Here is a 19,050-nt window from a genome sequence, read left to right as displayed (position 1 = left end):
AAAGTTATTTATGAAATGTCACAAACACTGGATGGTGAGTTTGTGTGGAAGCATTTTACCACCTTGTGTCTTCACAGAGCTGTTGGTGACCCTATTTTCCCTTCCTCTGCCTTATGACTTGCTGAATGAGGTGAATTTCAGGGGCAGAGGCTTAACAAGGTAGAGCCTGATGGGGGCGGGAGGCAGAAACAAATGAGTCTTCAACGCAGAGACTGAAAAAAGCAAAGGCAAAATTTTGTTGTGGAACCCTGCCTACAATGTGATCAGCCAGCTTCACTTCTCCTCCTTGTAGCAGCCTGAGGAGAGAGGCTTACAAGGGTCTGAGTGAGAATGGCGGTGCTCATATCCCTGTCTGTAAATGACACCTCAGCTTCTCACTAACCATGCCCCTGCTCTTGTAAGCCCCATCAAGCTCGCCAAGAAAGAGCACCTGCATCTTTGTGACCAACCAACCCAGCTGAGACCTCTCAGCTCTGTACCTTTGTTTCCAATTGCTTTCTGTAAACTAGAGCTCTGAGATGGGTTGTAGTTTCGGCCACCAAGTCCATCTTCCTTGGCGTTCCTTCCTTCCATCAGGAGGAGCCCTGGCTAGCTATGAAATTGGAGGGATAAAGGCAGTAGGTTGCCACATAGCTTCTCCGTGTTTGAAGAAAAGAAAGAAGAGGGCTAAAGTAAGAGTAAAGCTGAGATCTAAAAACTCATTAGTTTGGAGGGAAGGGAAAGGAGAGACACCAACAGCTGTAATAAACAACTGGAGATATGTAACTGGGCTGCATTCTAGGCCAACCAGAATCTTTTCTGTTCTGGACAATAAGAGCCAAATCTTGAGATTGTCAAACAGACAGAAAGCTGAACAGTGGCCTTCAGTTCTCCTGCCTTTTAGTCTCCCCTCTCTGCCGCTTTCCCCTGAAACTACTGCTTTGTGGGCATCTGTTCCAGTAAGCACTTTTCACCCTCCACCTAAACAGCCCTTGCTTTCAAAACATGGGGTTCGGTCAAGATTGACTAAAAATCATGTGCCTTCTTTTCCCCCTTTTGTAATTCAGCCACCTTCTCCCCTCCTCACAGCTCACACACATAAGAGACAGAGGAAGCCGTCAAAAGTGCTTCTTGTCTGCTGGCATCCAGCAAAACAACATGAGGGGGAATATTTTATTAAATCTTTTCTCTTCACACACTTACACAGATCTTCCCGGGGCAACATCTTCCTCTCCTTCCTACACACCCATCTTATCCACAATCCAATCTTAATGGGAATTGAGTGAAGGGGGAGAGTTTACTCCTGTTCCCATCCTAGCACAGTGAAACAATTTCTCTCTTGATCAGAGTTCACGCCCCTTAAAAAGTTAGTTACAAGAAGAAAAAAGGTTTGTGGCCTTATGGAAATGATTTTTAACCCATGATTTAACCCTAAAAATGGCCAACCCATTTGTGCCCATTTTTAATCAGCCTTTAGGACCTTTTCTCTCAGTCCCTCCTGAGGGTGATGATAATGATGGAGGCTAAGCTGGCTGACTAGCAATTAAATTTGGATGTTCTAGTTTTATGCTTCCCTTACTGTAAGTCAGTCCAGTCCAGAGCCCTGCTGTCTGCTTGCTTTACTCACATCCTTTCCACTGCATTCTCTGCTTTACTAGTCAACTTGAGTATTATGATGACTCAATGGGAGGTTCGTGGTGGCTGATTTGGAGTTCATATAGTTCTGGATCTTTTAGAGGTAGAGGGGCATAAGAGCAAATGAAACTTCTGATGGGCTGACTGCAGTATTCCTAGGTCAACAAACCCCATCAAATCATTGTAGTACACCTGTGCGGTCCCCAGGCCAAAGATGAAAAGTAAAATGGCTCTTTGGCTTAATTAAAACTGAGCTACAACCAGATAACTGCTACTGTTCAAAGAAAGACTGTTTAAAGGGAACTGTCAGGCAGTAGCCCCAAACGCTGACCTACTTTCCCCCACCTATTATCTTGTTGCATATAGGCAGGGTCATTTTTAGTGGGGGAGGAGTGGGCCGGATGCATTGTAAGGAGATTTTTTTTAAGAATGAGTGCTAGAATCCCCTTCCTCTAGCAAACCTCTAACAACCAAGTTTGCACCTGGAATGTGAATTTGGCAAGAAAGGAGAGGGATTTTAAACCCAAATTTCTCACAAGGTTCTAATCAATAGCAAATAACACAAAGAAAGATACAAAAAATTTCTCATCATGAAATTATTTGGAACATCATATATATAAATAGTTGCTAACCTTGGACAAGGACTTGAAATTTCTACTTGAATGTTAAGCTCTGGGGGGACGGAATTTATTCCCCACATTATTGCATGTATTGGGTGGGTGGGTGTGGAGACAAAGGGTGCATTCCTAGAGGTCTTTGGTGCTGACTGGGTTAAAACTCTTTTCCAAGACCTGGATTTAACACAGTTAATGTACACAAGAATAATCTGTATCACATGCAATATTTTGCTGAGGGGAGGAGAGTATTGTGGGAAATGCATTGGTTGGCTGGCTGGGTAGTCTCCCCTCCCTCCCCAGCTTTTGTAAAGTTGTGACTTCTACAGTGCCTTATTCCTAGTAGATGCTGGCACTCAAACACAACCCCTCTCCCATACACACACAAGTTCAGCCTCAAAAACAACACAGACTGAGGGAAGAGTCAAAGTGTACCTCAGAGTCACACACAGGAAGGGTAGAGGTCATTAGCAAAAATAACTGAAGCCGTGGTGGGACTGATACAATCACCTTGAAATCTGGACAATTTCAAACATTCCAAATTTGAGCAATATTTCTTCCACCTCTCCTCCCCGCTCCCCGCCAATGGTGCTGCTATACTGCCAGGAGTCCAGTTTGCCCAAGAATAGCTGCCCAACCAGAGGCCTGTCATGCAGGGCCCCATTTGTTGGCATTGTCAAGTCCAAGGAGGTTTAGACGAGTCAGGCTTTTTCAACTACTGTAAGTGTTTTCCATGGGGTACGTGAATGCCATTTATTTTGCTTTAAATGCACTTTAAAAAAAAAATCAATGCTCCAGACTGTTTCAAATACATAGGAGGAAGATAGTGCATGAGCGTCTGAACCCAGTTCACTTTATCTCCAGTTAAAATATACTCTGTGGTGTGTGTACGTATAGACATTTGTGTATACATACACACACACACATATATCCATATACACAGCCCAAGACACACAAAGCTTACGTAGAGAGTCTGTCTATAGTTAAGCTCACAAAACCGGATGCTACACAAACACAAAGGCAGCAGAGGAATTACGGTTGGGCTCTTGAAACACATCACAAAAAATGAAAACAGCTATTTGCCAAGTGACTTTGGTTCTTTCTGTATGTTCAATAACTACAGTAGCTGTGGGTTGTAACCAGAATAAAAAGGAACGGTGCTAACTGAAGGCAACTGAATGACTGGACAAAAACCCACTCGGTCCAATAGTGCAATTAAAGTGCTACACCAATTCTCAGCTTAGTTGTTTGGGTTTTTTTTGTTTTTTAACTAAAACCATAAATCTGCAAAAATAGATGATCTTCCCACAAAAACAAACCCTGTCCTGAAAAAGCCCTTTTTATGGAAGATGTCAGATCTCAAACTTTTGGCCTTGCTCTCAATCAGCACATGCAAAATCAGTACTTTTTTAATGTCTGAAACAAAACAAAAATAGAAAAAAAAAACTTTTTGAAGCACCTTAATGTGGCTTCCCATTCAAGGAGTGGTAGCCACCTTGTTTTCTTTGAGCACCTTATTGATGTGTTATGCTATCTGCTGTCTTTTTGTTACCTGTTGGCTGAATGGCTGGCTGTTAACATGTACACACGTATGCAGAGGCGAAGGGATGGCTCTGTGTGTGCACCTAGTGCACACAGGCCTTTCTGTGAAATGCTACATGTGCACCCACATGCACGCACATCCCGCCGTGATATCTTTGTGTGTGTGTGTGTGTGAGAGACGCTCCATCTATGTTCCCGTTCCTCGTTGGATTGGTTTGAATTTAGAGGGAAATTTCTTAACCTGTCTCTGCCCTTTTTGATGGACAAAGTTAAAAATTCATAAATGGCTGAGGAAGGGGACATTTCCTTACTGGGAACAAAGAAATTCCCAACAATCATTCAAAGCTGAGTGAATGGGAAACTGCATTCAGGCCTAAATCCTGCAGTCTTTGGGCAGGCAGTCTCCCCGCCCACTGCTTTCAGTGGCAGTTACGCCAGAATAAAGACTTCATGATTTGGTCCCCAGCAGGCAAAGCTGCTTCTCAGGAGACAGATCTTTGCCTCTACCAATGTGCATTGTTGTGGCTGTGTGTGTTTTTATACACTCACACACACCGCTACACAGATATCTCTAGAGATACAGTTTGTGAAGATATGAAGAGCAGGTCAAAAGTTTAGAGGGGTTATGAATTCCTTTTGTTTATTTTATTATACTCTGTAAATGGTATGTCAGTTATTAAACAAGCAAACAGAAAATTGTTTTAAAAAACCCTTGCATACGCCTTTTCTATCAAGTGCTTTAAAATATAGAATAAATACACACATCCTGCCAGTTTTTTCTTACAGTGAGAGTATCCTTACCTGCCATTTAATATTAGCCTCGTATTTTTCTCACGTATATTTACCTGTGACTTGTATTTGTTATTTAAAACAGAAAAAAAAAAGAAAAAAAAAGAAAATTAACTAGCGCTTCATTATACTATATTATTATTATTATTGTGACATTTTGGAATACTGTGAAGTTTTATCTATTGCATATACTTTATACGGAAGTATTACGCCTTAAAAAATACGGAAATAAATTTTACAAGGTTTCTGTTTTGTGTGGAAGAGTAATTGATGTTGCTAAGAATGATGTTTGTTTTTTTGTTTTTGTTTTTGTTTGTTTGTTTTTTGGTTTTTTTAATGTTACCAGCACTTTTTTTGTAAGTTTCACTTTCTGAGGTATTGTACAAGTTCACACTGTTTGTGAAGTTTGAATATGAAGGAATAATTAAAAAAAAAAAAGTAAAAAACTTGGTAGGTGTCTTTGTGGGTTCATTTTCCTCCTAGAATATATAAGGTTGCATGTAAAGACACAATCCTGCAGTTGACAGGACAGAACCACACTGGCGCACTCACTGTATGACTATATTGCAACATTTGACTCTGGGGCTAAACTTCTCCAAGGACCCTGTAACACAGAGAACTCACTGAATGGAAGCATAATATCAGAAAATATGGCAAAAAGGAGACTTCTTACAAATAGAAACTTTTTGGTCAAATAATATTTTAAAAATCCATGACAACAGCAGACTGTAAGTAACCTGCCATGCATCTCTCCCTTGCTATTCCAGTCCTTGGCTCCTCACACACAGCTCTGCCAGTGCCTCTCCATCCTGATCTGCAGTTCCCCTGCTAGTCCTTTCCTGGGACCCCTTACAGGTCAGCTAGTGCAGCTCAGTCTTAACCTGCAATATCTTTACTACAGACATCCCCTGTACAATTCAGCTTCTCTATTTCAGTCCTGAGGTGCAATATCTTGGTTCAGTGATTTGCATAAACCTACTCTTAAGATAAGGCAAAGGTCACCAAACTCTCTCATTGGTGACCTAAGTCAAGCTTGAATCCAAGACTCCATTGGTAAAAAGGCAGCAATGGGTACTGGAAGTTACAGAATTTCAAGCCAGACACAAGACTTGCCAGGCTGGAGATGCCACTGGAAGGCCAAGCAAGAGTTGAGAGAGCAGATGCCCTACGAATCCTAACCCACCCCTCCACCCCAAACTCAATTACTAGTTTGATTTTTCTTTCACATCCTTGGCCAAATCCTGGTCCCACTGAAACTAACAACAAAACGCCCAGTGACTCAATGGAACCACAGTTTCACCTCTGGAGCACACACTTCAAATGTGGCGGCTTAATTTAGGGCACCCAGTTTTGCCCTTGGATTGAGTCCAAATGCATAAACAAGGTATCCTAATTTAGGTGTCCTCTTGTGAAAGTTAGGAAACACACCCCCACCCTCCTTCCTCAAGTCTGTTGGTTTTGCCCTAAAAGATTAAAAGTTCAAGACAAGTTATCTTCCATTTGTCATAAGCCTGAAAATGAGATACTCCTCCAATGGGATGCATAAGAATCGTCCCCACAGTCCTGGCAAAGCAACATCATTGCTAAAAGATGAGGGACATAGAAACACATTGGATAATCATTTCCATAGCAGGGGTTGAAAGAGCATTTTAAGAGGAATATAGAATGTTTTTCTCATCCTAGGAGGCACTCTTCTCAAAGCAAGGTAAACTCACCAAATCTGCACCCCCAGGGCCATATTAACAATCCAAGGACATATGCCAGTAGTTCTCAGCCTGAGGATTGCAATCTCAAGGCATGTTGTTAACCAGCAGGGTCCTGTGGGATCAAAAGGTTGCTTCCCATTATTCAGCAGGTCCCATATGCAAAGTAAGTGGCAAGTGGCTGCCCTATAGCCATTTTCATGCCTAAATTCTGTGAATGTTGCTGCACTGGCAGCTCTGGAGACTAAAGTCCTCTATCCATCTGTCATAGGTTTCACCCCCACTCTGAACTTTAGGGTACAGATGTGGGGACCTGGATGAACACTTTAAGCTTAATTACCAACTTAGATCTGGTTTTGCTGCCACCATCCAGATGTCTGAGTCATCTGGGAAACTCTGTCTTCCCCCCCAAAACCTTCTCCTCCCTTGAGAGACTCCTCCACCAAATTCCCTGGTGAGTCCAGATCCAATTCCCTTGGATTTAAAAAACGGGGGGAAAAATCAATTAGGTTCTTAAAAAGAAGTCTTTTAATTAAAGAAAAGAAAGGTAAAAGAAAAAAAACCTCTGGCAGACAGCATACAAGCTGATCTCACAGACAACACATTTAAAACACAGGATGTTCCCCCTGGGCAAAAACCTTAGTACACACAAGAATACCCAAATTTGATTATTTCCCTAATTGCACAAAGACAAGTTACAAGAGAAAATAAACATAAACCCATTTATTCCTTTTAAAACTTACTACTCTGATAAGAGGCTGGTTCCTTGATCTTTTCCACTCCGGCTGAAACTGAAACTGACTCTAAACAAAGAAAACTTCCCTCCTTCCGTTTGAAACATCTTGTTCCCCCATTGGTTCCTCTGATCAGGTGTCAGCTAGGCTAGGTGAACTTCTTAACCCTTTACAGGTAAAAGAGGCATTAACCCTTAACTATCTGTTTATGACACTATCCATCAGATCAGGTACAGTCCAGGCAGCCACAGGTGGGTTGGCACCATTCCCACACATAGCCCCCCACTTAGTGTTCCTCAGCCCTGCTCTTGAGAGACCATCCCCAGAGATGAGAGGAGAAGGCAATGTCCATGGCTCAGTCATTACCTTGCTTCTCTCCTGAACCAGTTTTCTTCCCCAAGTTGTGACGTGGTCACTGGTACCCCTAGGAAACTGGCCTGAGACCTCCACGCAGCCCTTCAGTTAGTAACAACATCTTGTCGCTACCAGCCTGGATGGGATTTTGAACAAAACCTAGAAGGTAAAGGCCCTTTCCAGTCTCTTGATTCATCCAGTGCAAACACCCTGAGCCTGTCTACAACAATGCTGTGTACTTCTCCCTCCCATCACCACCACACATATCCTTTCTCTTGACCAGTCAACCTCCAGACCGTTTTACGAGACTTGATGGAGGAAGCAAAAAGGTTTCAACAAAAGATCTGATGCAGGATCACTATGCTTCCCCACAGCCAAAACTCCCTCCTCCCCACCCAACTACCCCATTCGTACCACAGTGCTCCTGCTGCTGTGGCTTTTGTATTGCAAATACATTGAAATAGTCGTGACCATCATCGGACTCCTCCTGAGCTCCCATGCTGCTGGCAGATGCCACGCTGGCCTCTGCTGAGCTGCCTGTGATGGGGTTTGGTGAGCTGCAGTCCTCCCCACTGCTGCTGGAAGGTGCCTTCTGCAGGACATGGGGCGGCACATGGATCTTCTGAGTTTGTTTCTACAAAACAAAGCCACAAGGTTTTTTTCCTCCAATCATTTTAAACCAGAGATGGCTTCAAGGGCCATTCTTCAGATCCATACTTTCCCAGAGTCTGGGCAGGATTTCTGTCTACAGGTTGAGATCAGGCTCATCCTTATGTTTAAACAGCTGCTCAGATTCCCACCATCCTTCCACCTCTTTCTTAAGAGGGGAGAGAGAGAGAGGAGTGGGTTATGGAGGGGTTGAGGAGGTTGGGTATGAAGGGGGCCTGAGATGTGCCCTTACACTGGTGGAGGCCCCCTTGAGAAGCAACCTCACCCTTGACTGCTGTGGAGTAGAGTCCTCCATTAATCCAGCCCTCAGCCAATATGGAATAAAATACCTCCCATCATCGACCAGCCCCCTTGTCCAGTGAAGCACGTACAGGCCCATGAGATGTGCCCACACATTTGACAGCTGACAGATTAGGGCCCCTATCTGACATGTCCTCACACCTAGCTGGGGACCCCAATCTTAGCCAGTGGGATGGGCATGGGGCCTGAAATGGCCCCTCACACTCAGACCATTCCTGCAGGAGTTGAGAGGTACCCAAATAGTAGCTAGTGAAAGGAAAGCAGGACAATTACTGAGACACACCGTCACACTTCAGAAGAACCTGAAATATGCTCTCAGCAAGCAGTCTGAAAGAAAGAGGGCCCAAATATACACCCCATTCTCTGCTGACTCTGAAAAGGTCTCTCACACTCATCTAAGAGGAGATGCTGAGATGCATTCAGCCCAGATGGGGAAACATGAACTGTGCCTTCACTCTCAGCTAGGGGAATGAGGAGGGACCCCAGATATTCCATCATAGTCAGCCACAGGATGGCTGATATGAGCAATTCCCTCACACTCAGCCCAGGTGTATTAGGGTGGTCAGCAGAGCTCACTGGGGAGGGAATTAGGGGCCATAGCAAAGCCCTCACTCTGAGCTGGGTGCTGAATTACTAAGGTACAGAATCTGAGATGATTTCTTGGCCATGCTGTGGGGATTTTTCAGCAGATGCTCAAAATTCAGCCAAATCAAGTGAGTTCCTGAGGCTGTGGGCAGGAGAGGTCAATACACTAGGAAGCACAATGAGCAACTAAGTGAATACTGGAGTTGGGGACAGCAGAGATCTGTCCACTTAGACACCATGTTTCCCATCAAAGTTACTCTGCATCTTTATGTTTAATCCAATCAATGAATTAAAGATTCAATAGCTAAGAAAAGTAACGGGATGAGTGGAAGGGGAGCTGGTGACCTTACCGGGACTAACTTCCGGTTACCTTTCTCCTGAGGATCCAGAGTACGAAACACACTAGGAGCAGAACTCCCAATATCAGGCTGATGATTATGTATGGAAGGTTCTTCCAAAGGGTCGTCTCCTCTGATGTTCCTGAAATTAAGTGAAGAGAAATGTGAGTTTGGCATTAAAATCACCCTTGGCCACATTCACCAAAGGCATGAAGAAGGAGGTACAAGGCTACAGCTGTGATCCGCAGGCCTGATGCTAATCTCACACTTATTTTACACTAGTGTAACACCATTGATTTCAGAAGAGTTACTCCTCAGTTACAGTTGTTTTAATGAAATCAGAATCAGGCCCCACGTGTCCAGGTTTGACAAAGAAACCCTGATGAGAGGGCACTCTATCTCCTCCTTCCTCAGGACAATCTGGATCTTCCGCCAACTGGTTTCATCTTAAACAATGCCGGGGATAAAACCTAGTGACGATATATGCCCGATGGAGACCACCCTGTTTAATTATTTCATGCATAATACAACAAAGAGAGGAGGTGGGAGAAGCAGGACACGGTGGCAGGCTCGCGGAGGAGGCAGAGGCAAGTACAGGGGGGCGGGGCCATGGGGAGCTGCCTGTAGGTGCTGAGCACCCACCAAATTTTTCCATGGGTGCTCCAGCCCCCAAGCACCCACGAGTCAGCACCTATGGCTCTGTTCCTACCGATTTATTCCTGACCCACTTAGAGTGAAATAGTTATGTTGCCATTGCTGGGGGTTCTGAAAACCTTGTGTAACACCCCCCCCAGCTACTATATGCTTTCTCCTTTCTCCCCAGCAGCACCAGACCCCTACAGATAGAATTGTACCCTTGTATTAAGGGCAGAATTTGGCTCCAATTAGCCTTCACACTTCCTGTATGGTAGGCGAGTATTATTAGAGACAAATCCCCAAACCAAATCAAGGGCAGAAAACTTCCTCTCTCTGCCCCTCTAAATGCAGTCATCTCTGCCAACTACTAGATGATCCTTACTTTTGTAATTCAAGTAAACAGATCTGGCAGAGCACTGGGCTAGTGGAAGGAGAAATGGCAAGTGAAATTGACCATAAACAGAAAGTGACATTGACCAATCTAGCTTTATTGTCCAAGCTAAGTGAGAAGTGCAAAAAGTAAACAAACAGTACATAATCCACAGAAGTGATGAAAGGTAAATGAGCTCTTAAAACCTTTCAGCTTTAATAATATAATTTACTAGTAACAAAGGCAAAAGGTAAATGTTAAAAATAATAATTTTGGCCATGTCACCCACAAAATGAATCTACTCTAGGGAAAGGAAGAGGGTGCTCTGGATGGTGCTAATTCTTCAATTGAAAAATAAACTTGTCAAAGGTGCCTAAAGGGCTAAATTTCAAAAGTGCCTAAAACACCACTCTTAGGCTCCTAAATAGAAAAGGGTGACATTTTTCAGCTAGAACTTTTTTTCACCGAAAAATGTAGATTTGAGTCAACTGAAACATTTCAAGAAGTCAATTAAAAAATTGTATCAATCAGAAAAATTCATTTTGAAATGTCAAGACAAAACGTTTCAATTTTTTATTCAATTTTTTTTTAAAGTTAACAAACCTTACAATCATTTTCAGTCAAACAAAAAGTTTCATTCAACCTGAAATGAATTAATTTTTGAATTTTTGGTTCAACAAATTTTTTGGGGGGGGGAAGGGTGGGGGTAGCTCAGTACAGCCCACAAACTGAAAAAAGCAGCTATTCATGCAGCTCTTTTCCTACAGGCTTGTCTACACACACAAATTTAATCCAGAATAAGATAGGGTGTGAATTTAAAGCAGTTTCGCTATTCCTGATTAACTCCATGTGTGTAACTATTAGGGCTTGTCTACACTAGCACTTTACACTGCTGCAACTTTCTCACTCAGGGGTGTGAAAAAACACCCCTGAGTGCTGCAAGTTTTAGTGCTGCAAAGTGCCAGTGTAGACAGTGCTACAGCGCTGGGAGCCACGCTCCCAGCTGTGGGAGATACGTCCCTCATGGTTTTTTAGAGAATTGGGAGATCTCTCTCCCAGCACTGTGCCACGACGACACAAGCCATGTTAAAGCGTTGCCGCGGCAGCGCTTTAACATTGCCAGTGTAGACAAGCCCTTATTCTGGAATAAGGGTATTTCATTATGAATTAGCTTAATCCGCTTCCAAAAAATGCCTTATTCTCTTTGATTAACATGAAGTTAATCAGGAATAGCTATTCTGAAATAATTCCGATGTAGAGAAACCCTGAGTCACTTAGATGCTTTGGAAAATTTTACCTGCACTCCATAGATCTGAGTTATCTGTAGTTTTGTTGGCTCACCTGTCAGTTCCAGGAACGTTCTCCCTTCAAATATCCCATAAGGGAAGGTGTGAAATTCACAGCAATAATCCCCCGTGTCATTGACTCCTAAGAAGTGGATTGTTATCCCATACTCTGCTGCCAGCGATACCTTCTCAGTGAATGCTGGCTGGACCATGGCTTTATCTTTGCTTAGGTAAACTGCAAGCATGACCTTGTTACACCTGTTCCAGTTCACCTGCGACACAATGGCATTGGTCAAAGAGAGAGAACACCGCAGGGTGATGTTGCTGTTTTCAACTGCAGAAACATTCCCAGCTGTTAGAATTTTCTCAGTTGTGTTCCCTGGAAGACAGGAAACCAAAGCGTAGTCATGAGAGTGATGCAGTGTAGGGTTCCCCCACAGCTTGTGAGAGAGAAAGTTTGTTTGACTATCTAAATTCCCACTCCACTGCAGTCATTGAAATCAGATAAAACAAGCAATAACCAAATAGGAAAGAACTATATCTGAGAAGGAAGGGAATTCTTTGTGACGGGTTCGGTCACAGAGATCCCCTTGGGCTTGTCACCTGATATGCTGAAGTTACCTCTGAGCCCATTTTCCCTGCCAGCTTGGGACTCCAGAACTCTGGCTTGTTGAGCCAGACATGCTAGCTTGCTGCAGGACAGACCCAGGGTCTGGCTCACGTCCCCAAAGCTGCAGACTTTAACTAAAAACAGCTCAGCAGGTTACCTGTCTCCAGCACCCAGACACCCAACTTCCGATGGGATCCGAACCCCAAATAAATCCATTTTACTCTGTATAAAGCTTATACAGGGTAACTTCATAAATTGTTTGCCCTCTATATCACTGATAGAGAGATATGCACAGCTGTTTGCTTCCCCCAGGTTTTAATCACTTACTCTCGGTTTATTAATAAACAAAAGTGATTTTATTAAGTATAAAAGTAGGATTTAAGTAGTTTAAAGTAATAACAGCCATAACAAAGTAAGTCACAAAACAAAATAAAACAAAAATGCACAAGTCTAAGCCTAATACATTAAGAAACTGATTACAGGGTATCTCACCCTCAGAGATGTTCCAATAAACTTCTTTCACAGACTAGACGCCTTCCTCGTCTGGGCCCAATCCTTTCCCCTGTACAGTCCTTGTTAGTTCCAGCAGACATCTCAGGTGCTAAGCAGGGGTTTTCTCATGACTGGCAGCCCTTTTTGTCCTGCTCCATCCCCTTTTATAGCTTTGACACAAGGCGGGAATCTTGTGTCTGTGCTTGTCCCCACCCCCACCTCATCAATGGAAAAGTACAAGGATTAAGATGGATTCCAGTGTCATGTGACATGGTCATGTCACTGTAAGACCTCTAGTCTCCATTCTTCCTTGGTTGGCCCACATAAGAAGGCTTGCAAGTAAATAAACCATTTACAACCAATTGTCCTAGTCCAGGGGTCAGCAACCTTTCAGAAGTGATGTGCCGAGTCTTCATTTATTCACTCTAATTTAAGGTTCTGTGTGCCAGTAATACATTTTAATGTTTTTAGAAGGTCTCTTTCTACAAGTCTATAATATATAACTAAACTATTGTTGTATGTAAAGTAAATAAGGTTTTTAAAATGTTTAAGAAGCTTAATTTAAAATTAAACTAAAATGCAGGGGCCCCTGGACCAGTGGCAAGGACCCGGGCAGTGAGAGAGCCACTGAAAATCAGCTCGCGTGCCACCTTCGGCACCCATGCCATAGGTTGCCTATCCCTGGTCCTAGTCAATGGGAGCCGTCAAGATTTTAAACCACCATTAATGGCCCACACTTTGCGTAATTACAATAGACCTCAGACTTATACTTCATATTTCTAGCTTCAGATACGAGAATGATACATGCATACAAATAGGAGGAATATGTTCAGTAGTTTATAACCTTTGTTATGATATCTTACAAGAGACCTTTTACATAAAGCATATTCCAGTTACATCATATTTACACTCATAAGCATATTTCCATAAAACGTATGGAGTGCAACGTCACATTCTTCTCTTATCCTAAGGGAAGATGGTCCCAGAAGAGGAGGGCTCAGATCTGTTGGTGGAGGAATGTATGGTAGCCCAGGATTGAGTGATAATAGAAGACCAAATTGCTGAGGAAGGATTTTCTTCCACTCAGGGAAGATGGAGATACACTTATATAGCAGTATGCAATTGCCATAAACAAGCATCTCAAAAATTTCAGATTAGCACTCAAATGTCCAGGTACTTATCTCAAACTCATTTAAATTATCAAACCTCTTTGGCCTGGAATTTGGGAAAAGCCAGATTTGAAATATTATTTGGTTTCAGCAGGTTTGGAAATATCAACAAGTTTTTTGGAGAATTGGGTTTTTGTTTATTTATTAGGTTGACTAGGTTTTTTTGTTTTTTGTTTTGTTTTGTTTTTTGGGGGGGAAATTGTGGCCAGTTTACTCTTATCTTTGAAGCACTATGTACAGAATCCTGCTGGTGAAATGATACTGACTTAGATGACACATAGTTTGATCTGCTACAGCAACTTCTATGGGATGAAAGTCTCTTGAGTGTACAGGTAAGTTTGATTTTAAAAAAAAACAAACAGTTCATTCATACCACTAGTTTATGTTCCCAGTACTAACTCTCTTCCTCTCCCCGCCCCCCCATGGCCAAAATCCTTTCCCGTCTTCACAATTTCACTGGACTTAAAAACTGGAAACAGATGCAAAATGTAGTTGTGCAGTCACTCATTCATTTAGATTGCTGCAGGTATTGTGGCCAGAACAAAAGAACCAAGTGATTGCTCCTGGACTCTGTTACTAGCTCTACTACTGACTCCCTGTCTGGCTTCAGGTAAATCACTTCATTGCCTTATGCCTCAGTTTCCCCATATGTAAACCAAGGATAGTAATACATCTCTAACTGAGTTACTGCAAGGTTTAGATCATCAGTGTGTAAAGTGCTTTGACACTAGAGATGTCCAAATAACTGAATATTCAATTCAAGGGCAGGTCTGAAAAACAAAAATTCTCTTTGGGTCAACCCAAAACAAAAGTGTTCCAAAATTCCAAAATAAAAACATTTTGACTTTTTCTTTTGGAAAGATATTTTGTTTTGGAAATATCAAAATGAACCATTTAAGCATTCCTGATTTTTTTTTAAACCAACACAATCGTCCAAAACTGACCTGAATTCATCAATTGTATTGGTCAGCCCAAACGTACATCCCCTTCCTCCCCCCCAAAAAAAGAGTTTTGCGTGAAAATTTTCATCCAGCTCTAAGATCTTTGGGTGAAAGGTACTATTGATAAACAACAGAAAAGTTAAGCATGACCTGCATTCAGCTCTACTGAAATGCATATTGTTTGCTTGAGTTCAGTTTACCAAACAATCTAGATTGCTCTGTATCAATGACCTGTCCTCTTCATTAAATACCACTCCCCTAGTCTCTGTCATCTGCAAACTTTACCAGTAATGATTTTATGTTTACTTTAGATCTTTGATAAAAATGTTAAATAGCAGAGAGCAAAGAACCTATATCTGCAGGACCCCACAAAAAAAAAACAACACACACACTCTAAAATTACATCTTAACGTCTCTCCATTACCCAGTTTCTAATCCATTTAGTGTATGCCTTGTTGATTTTGCATCATTCTAGTTTTTTAACCAAAGTGTCATGCAGTATCAAATCAAATGCCTTATAGCAGTCTTAATTATATTACATCAATACTATTAGCTTTATCAACCACATTTGTAATCTCATCAGAAAAAGACATCAAGTTCGTTTGACAAGATCTATTTTCCATAAGCCTGTGTCGAATACCATTAATTATACTACCAGATGGCTGGGACAGAGCTAGCAAGGTAGCTGTACAGTTTTAATGCGATTCCGATAATCAGCAAGACTAAAAAGAAAGCTGCCGATGGAAAAAAAGAAGAGGGACCCAAATCCAAGAAAATGGTAAGACTGCCAACAAAACTGCAGATAACGCAGCTCTATGGAATGTGGATAAAATTTTCCAAAGCACCTACGTGAATCAAGGTTTATCTACATGGGAGTTATTTCAGAATAGCTATTCCTGATTAATTCTGTCTTCCTTACTCAATTTCAGATGCCACCAGCATCCAATGAAGCACAAAGAAGTCAAAATTCACTTGCCCAATGTCATGCAGCAAATGCAAGGTAGAATAGAACCCAGGATCCCTGACTCACAAGTCTCTGCAGTAACTTATAAGAAATCATAATAAGCTAGCAAACTCCTAGAACTATACCTGCAACATACAGGAAAGGAGCCATATGCCACAGCAGCTGTCCCAGAAGGAGAGGATAACCCATGCTACCGGAGAGCCCAAAAAAGCATCTGCTTCCTCTGGAGACTGGCAGGGCTGCAGAATTGCAGCTGTGAAAACACCGCAGCTCGAGTTGGGGGGAAAGGGAAAGAGCTTTGGGGCAGGTGGGCTGAGCCAACTCATTCTTGACGCAATACAAACCACAGAGCCATGGAGAGCATGTTTCAGAAAAGACAGCACAGAGAATGCTTTATAGCAACAACAGGCAGTGGTTACTTGTAACTGCAGGTGATTCAAACACCACTTTACTCATTAAAAAAGTGCCCTTATTTAGGCTTCCTGACCTCAAATTCTGATAAGTGGCTTACGGGAATCCTGTGATAACTGAGTTGAGCAACAGCCCCTTCCTCATCCCCTTGTATGAATAATTATTTTTGAAAGATCACCATGAAGTTCCACGTCACCAGGAACTTAACCTACCAAGCAAGAAGTTTCCACTTTACAAGGAATCAGTGAGTTCCTTCAGGCACTGAGTGCTAACACAGATCATTTGTATTGCTATTGCCTCGCTCCAGTTATTCCTATCACATGAAAGGCTGATCTTAAACTGAAGCCAGCAAGTCACTGCCCTGCCCTTCAGGAACATCTCCCATAGACTCAGGAAGATGTAGCCTCTTCCTCTTCCCTGCTGCAGCTGGGCTGAAGGGGGAGGCAACTCTCAATCCAATGTCCCCCTGAAAATAGCACAGTGGGAATGGAGGCTTAGTGTTTTGAGGTGGCCATCTGACATCTTCTCTGCTTGAGGCTACACACTCTGTAAGGCTATCCTTGCTCCTACAAGCAATAGCATTGCTATCAGTACAGTTAAGTACCGGTATCTGATTGGGGCTTTGCACAGAACAGTGGTTCTCAGTCAGGGATCCGGGGGCCACTTAAGGGGCCATAAGCGGGTTTCAGGGGGTCCGCCAAGCAGGTAAGCATTAGACTCGCTGGGGCCCAGGGCAGAAAGCTGAAGCCTCATCACATGGCGTTGAAGCCCAGGGCTCTGAGCCCAGTCATCTGAGATTGCTCAGACTTCAACTTCAATGTAGCTTTGTGGGGACCCATGTGGCATGGAGCCCTAGGCAACTGCCCTGCTTGCTAACCCCTAATGCCAGCCCTGGCTTTTATATGCAGAAAAATAGTTGTTGTGACACAGGTGGGCCGTGGAGTCTTTCTAGCATGTTGCGGGGGGGGCTTCCGAAAAAAAAAGGTTGAGAACCCCTGGCATAAAAGACTGAATAGTCCACCTTAAAGGGCTCACCATAAACAAACAAACAAACAAACAAACAAACAAACAAGATGGAATAGCAGCAGCCATGCTCTTTCTAAAAGAACTGTAAAGAGCGTGTGGCTGACCTGTGCCTGGTTAGTTTTATTTGGGATCTATTTTAGTGCCAAATTTAGCACTGGCAATGAGGAAGACAACTCCACCTCGACACCATGCAGGCCACTTTTTAAGAAATAAAATAATCTGCAGACCCAATTTTCTAGCTGCTAGAAGTCTTGGTAGAATAAAGAAAGGCTCCTGAGTCTGACAGATCATCATTCTCTGAAGTTTATCACCATTATATTCCAACTCTAGATACCAACAAAACAGCCAAGGAGTTTCAGCTGTAGTCTGCTATCTGCGTGCCCATGTCATTCGCCTGTATTCTACTGTAGTGCAGAATGGCTGAATGACATGGCCATGCAGGCAGCTTGTCTAGATGTGCTTTTGCCATTCAAGCACCTCATGTCTTTGCCAGTTAATTATGACTGCTTCAGAGAGATAGAGAGATAGGCAAGTGAGCTCCCACAGTGTCTCAGGTAGTTCTAGATTTTTCCTGTCTCCAGCACTTCTCAGGGTTAGAGGACAGTGGCAGGACTGATTTGTTGTTCTGTCCTGAAAGCTTTCAGGCCACAGGCCTTAACTGAAGATTTTCCCACTCTTCTCTCATTTTGCTGCTTTCTGTATTCACAGACTGAAAAGAAAGGAAGGTGAGTCTCTTCACTGCTGGGAGAGAACCACTCATCTCTGGTTTCATGCTCATAAAAGCATGCTTAAACAGGCTGAATTCAGTGGTGAAGTAAGAAATCAGAGGGAATTTAAGTTGGTGTAATTTACATCTTCTTTAAGATGGTGTAACTGACACCTCCTTACACCTGACTCACCTCGACATGGAGATCACACCAGCTTCGATGCCTTGAGATTTAGGACCTGATGAAGGTTGCCACCCTCCCAGATTAGCTGGGAGTCTTCTGGAATCAGGCTCAATCTCCCGGGGGCTATTTAAGCAAATCCAGGAGAATTTAGGCTGCTAAAAGTCCGGCAGCACCGTCTGGCCGGACCCTGAACCCCAAGCCCGTGACCCAGCCCTGAGCCTCTTCCTGCACCTGAGCCCCCTCACAGAGCCGCAACCCCTCCTGCAGCCCAACCCTCTGCCCCAGGCTCAGCCCGGAGCCTCCTCCCACAATCTGAACCTCTCCATCCCAACCCCCTACCCCAGCCTGGGGAAAGTGAGTGAGGGTGGGAGGATGGAGTGAGTGGAGGCAGGGCCTCAGGGAAGGGGTGGGGCCTTGGGGCAAGGATGTTTGGGTTTGTGTGATTAGACAGTCAGCAACCCTAGACCTGATTCATCACTGTATTACCACAGCTTTACCCCATAACAGCACAAAGGAAGCAGATAATCTAGCTCCCTACTCCCCTCCCCGACTCCACTTCTGTACAGTTGCCAATAAAACCTCTTTTTATTTAAAATTACCTGAATGGGGCTATTAGTGGAGACATCTATTGGCTGGCATCTTTGAGAGAGACCCTTACCCTGAAGGCAGCAGTACCAGGAGTAGGTGATAAGTAGGCAACAAAAAGTCAGCGGCACAGTGGAGGCTGTGGCCTCCCTCCCCCAATGCTGCCAGGTGGCTGGAGAGGCCCAGAATGGACACACAGCAAAGCAAAGGACCTGGAATGTACCAAGCACTGATCACCCTCCCAAGGAAAAGGAGTTGGTCAGACATCACATTTTTGCTTACAGACCTCAAATAGAACTACGGCTGACAGGGAAAACCAGCTTCTCCCTTAGTTCAGCAGACAGACAGCCCGGCTATTCTTAGAGGCAGAGACTTCTGGTTAAATTTTTAGCGAAAAACAATTCTTTCTCAGTAAGGAAAAACCGTCA

At 43.3% G+C, this 19,050-nt stretch overlaps 1 protein-coding gene across 1 annotated transcript; it reads right to left on the bottom strand.

The window, feature by feature from the left end:
• Window positions 1-273: 273 nt before the first annotated feature.
• Window positions 274-15,899, bottom strand: TIGIT (T cell immunoreceptor with Ig and ITIM domains). The gene is made up of 5 exons (XM_030548611.1): window positions 15,836-15,899; window positions 11,590-11,913; window positions 9,275-9,384; window positions 7,765-7,984; window positions 274-296 (listed from the first exon to the last, which is right to left on the bottom strand). The coding sequence occupies exons 1-5, from the start codon at window positions 15,897-15,899 to the stop codon at window positions 274-276; spliced, it is 741 nt and encodes a 246-aa protein (XP_030404471.1).
• Between the last annotated feature and the right edge of the window lie 3,151 nt (window positions 15,900-19,050).

This window comes from Gopherus evgoodei, chromosome 1 (genome assembly GCF_007399415.2).
Source record: "Gopherus evgoodei ecotype Sinaloan lineage chromosome 1, rGopEvg1_v1.p, whole genome shotgun sequence".
Classification (NCBI taxonomy): domain Eukaryota; kingdom Metazoa; phylum Chordata; order Testudines; family Testudinidae; genus Gopherus; species Gopherus evgoodei.
Note: the sequence above shows the minus strand (reverse complement) of the source record. Positions and strands in the feature narration are given on the sequence as shown.

Excerpts from the sequence above, each read along its gene's own strand:
- TIGIT (XM_030548611.1), bottom strand. The coding sequence starts at position 15,899 with ATGGGTTATCCTCTCCTTCTGGGACAGCTGCTGTGGCATATGGCTCCT. Across the intron at positions 11,914-15,835 it reads TCCTTTCCTGTATGTTGCAG|GGAACACAACTGAGAAAATT; the intron begins GTATAGTTCTAG and ends CCTGTCTTCCAG. Across the intron at positions 7,985-9,274 it reads TCTGGATCCTCAGGAGAAAG|AAACAAACTCAGAAGATCCA; the intron begins GTAACCGGAAGT and ends TTTGTTTTGTAG.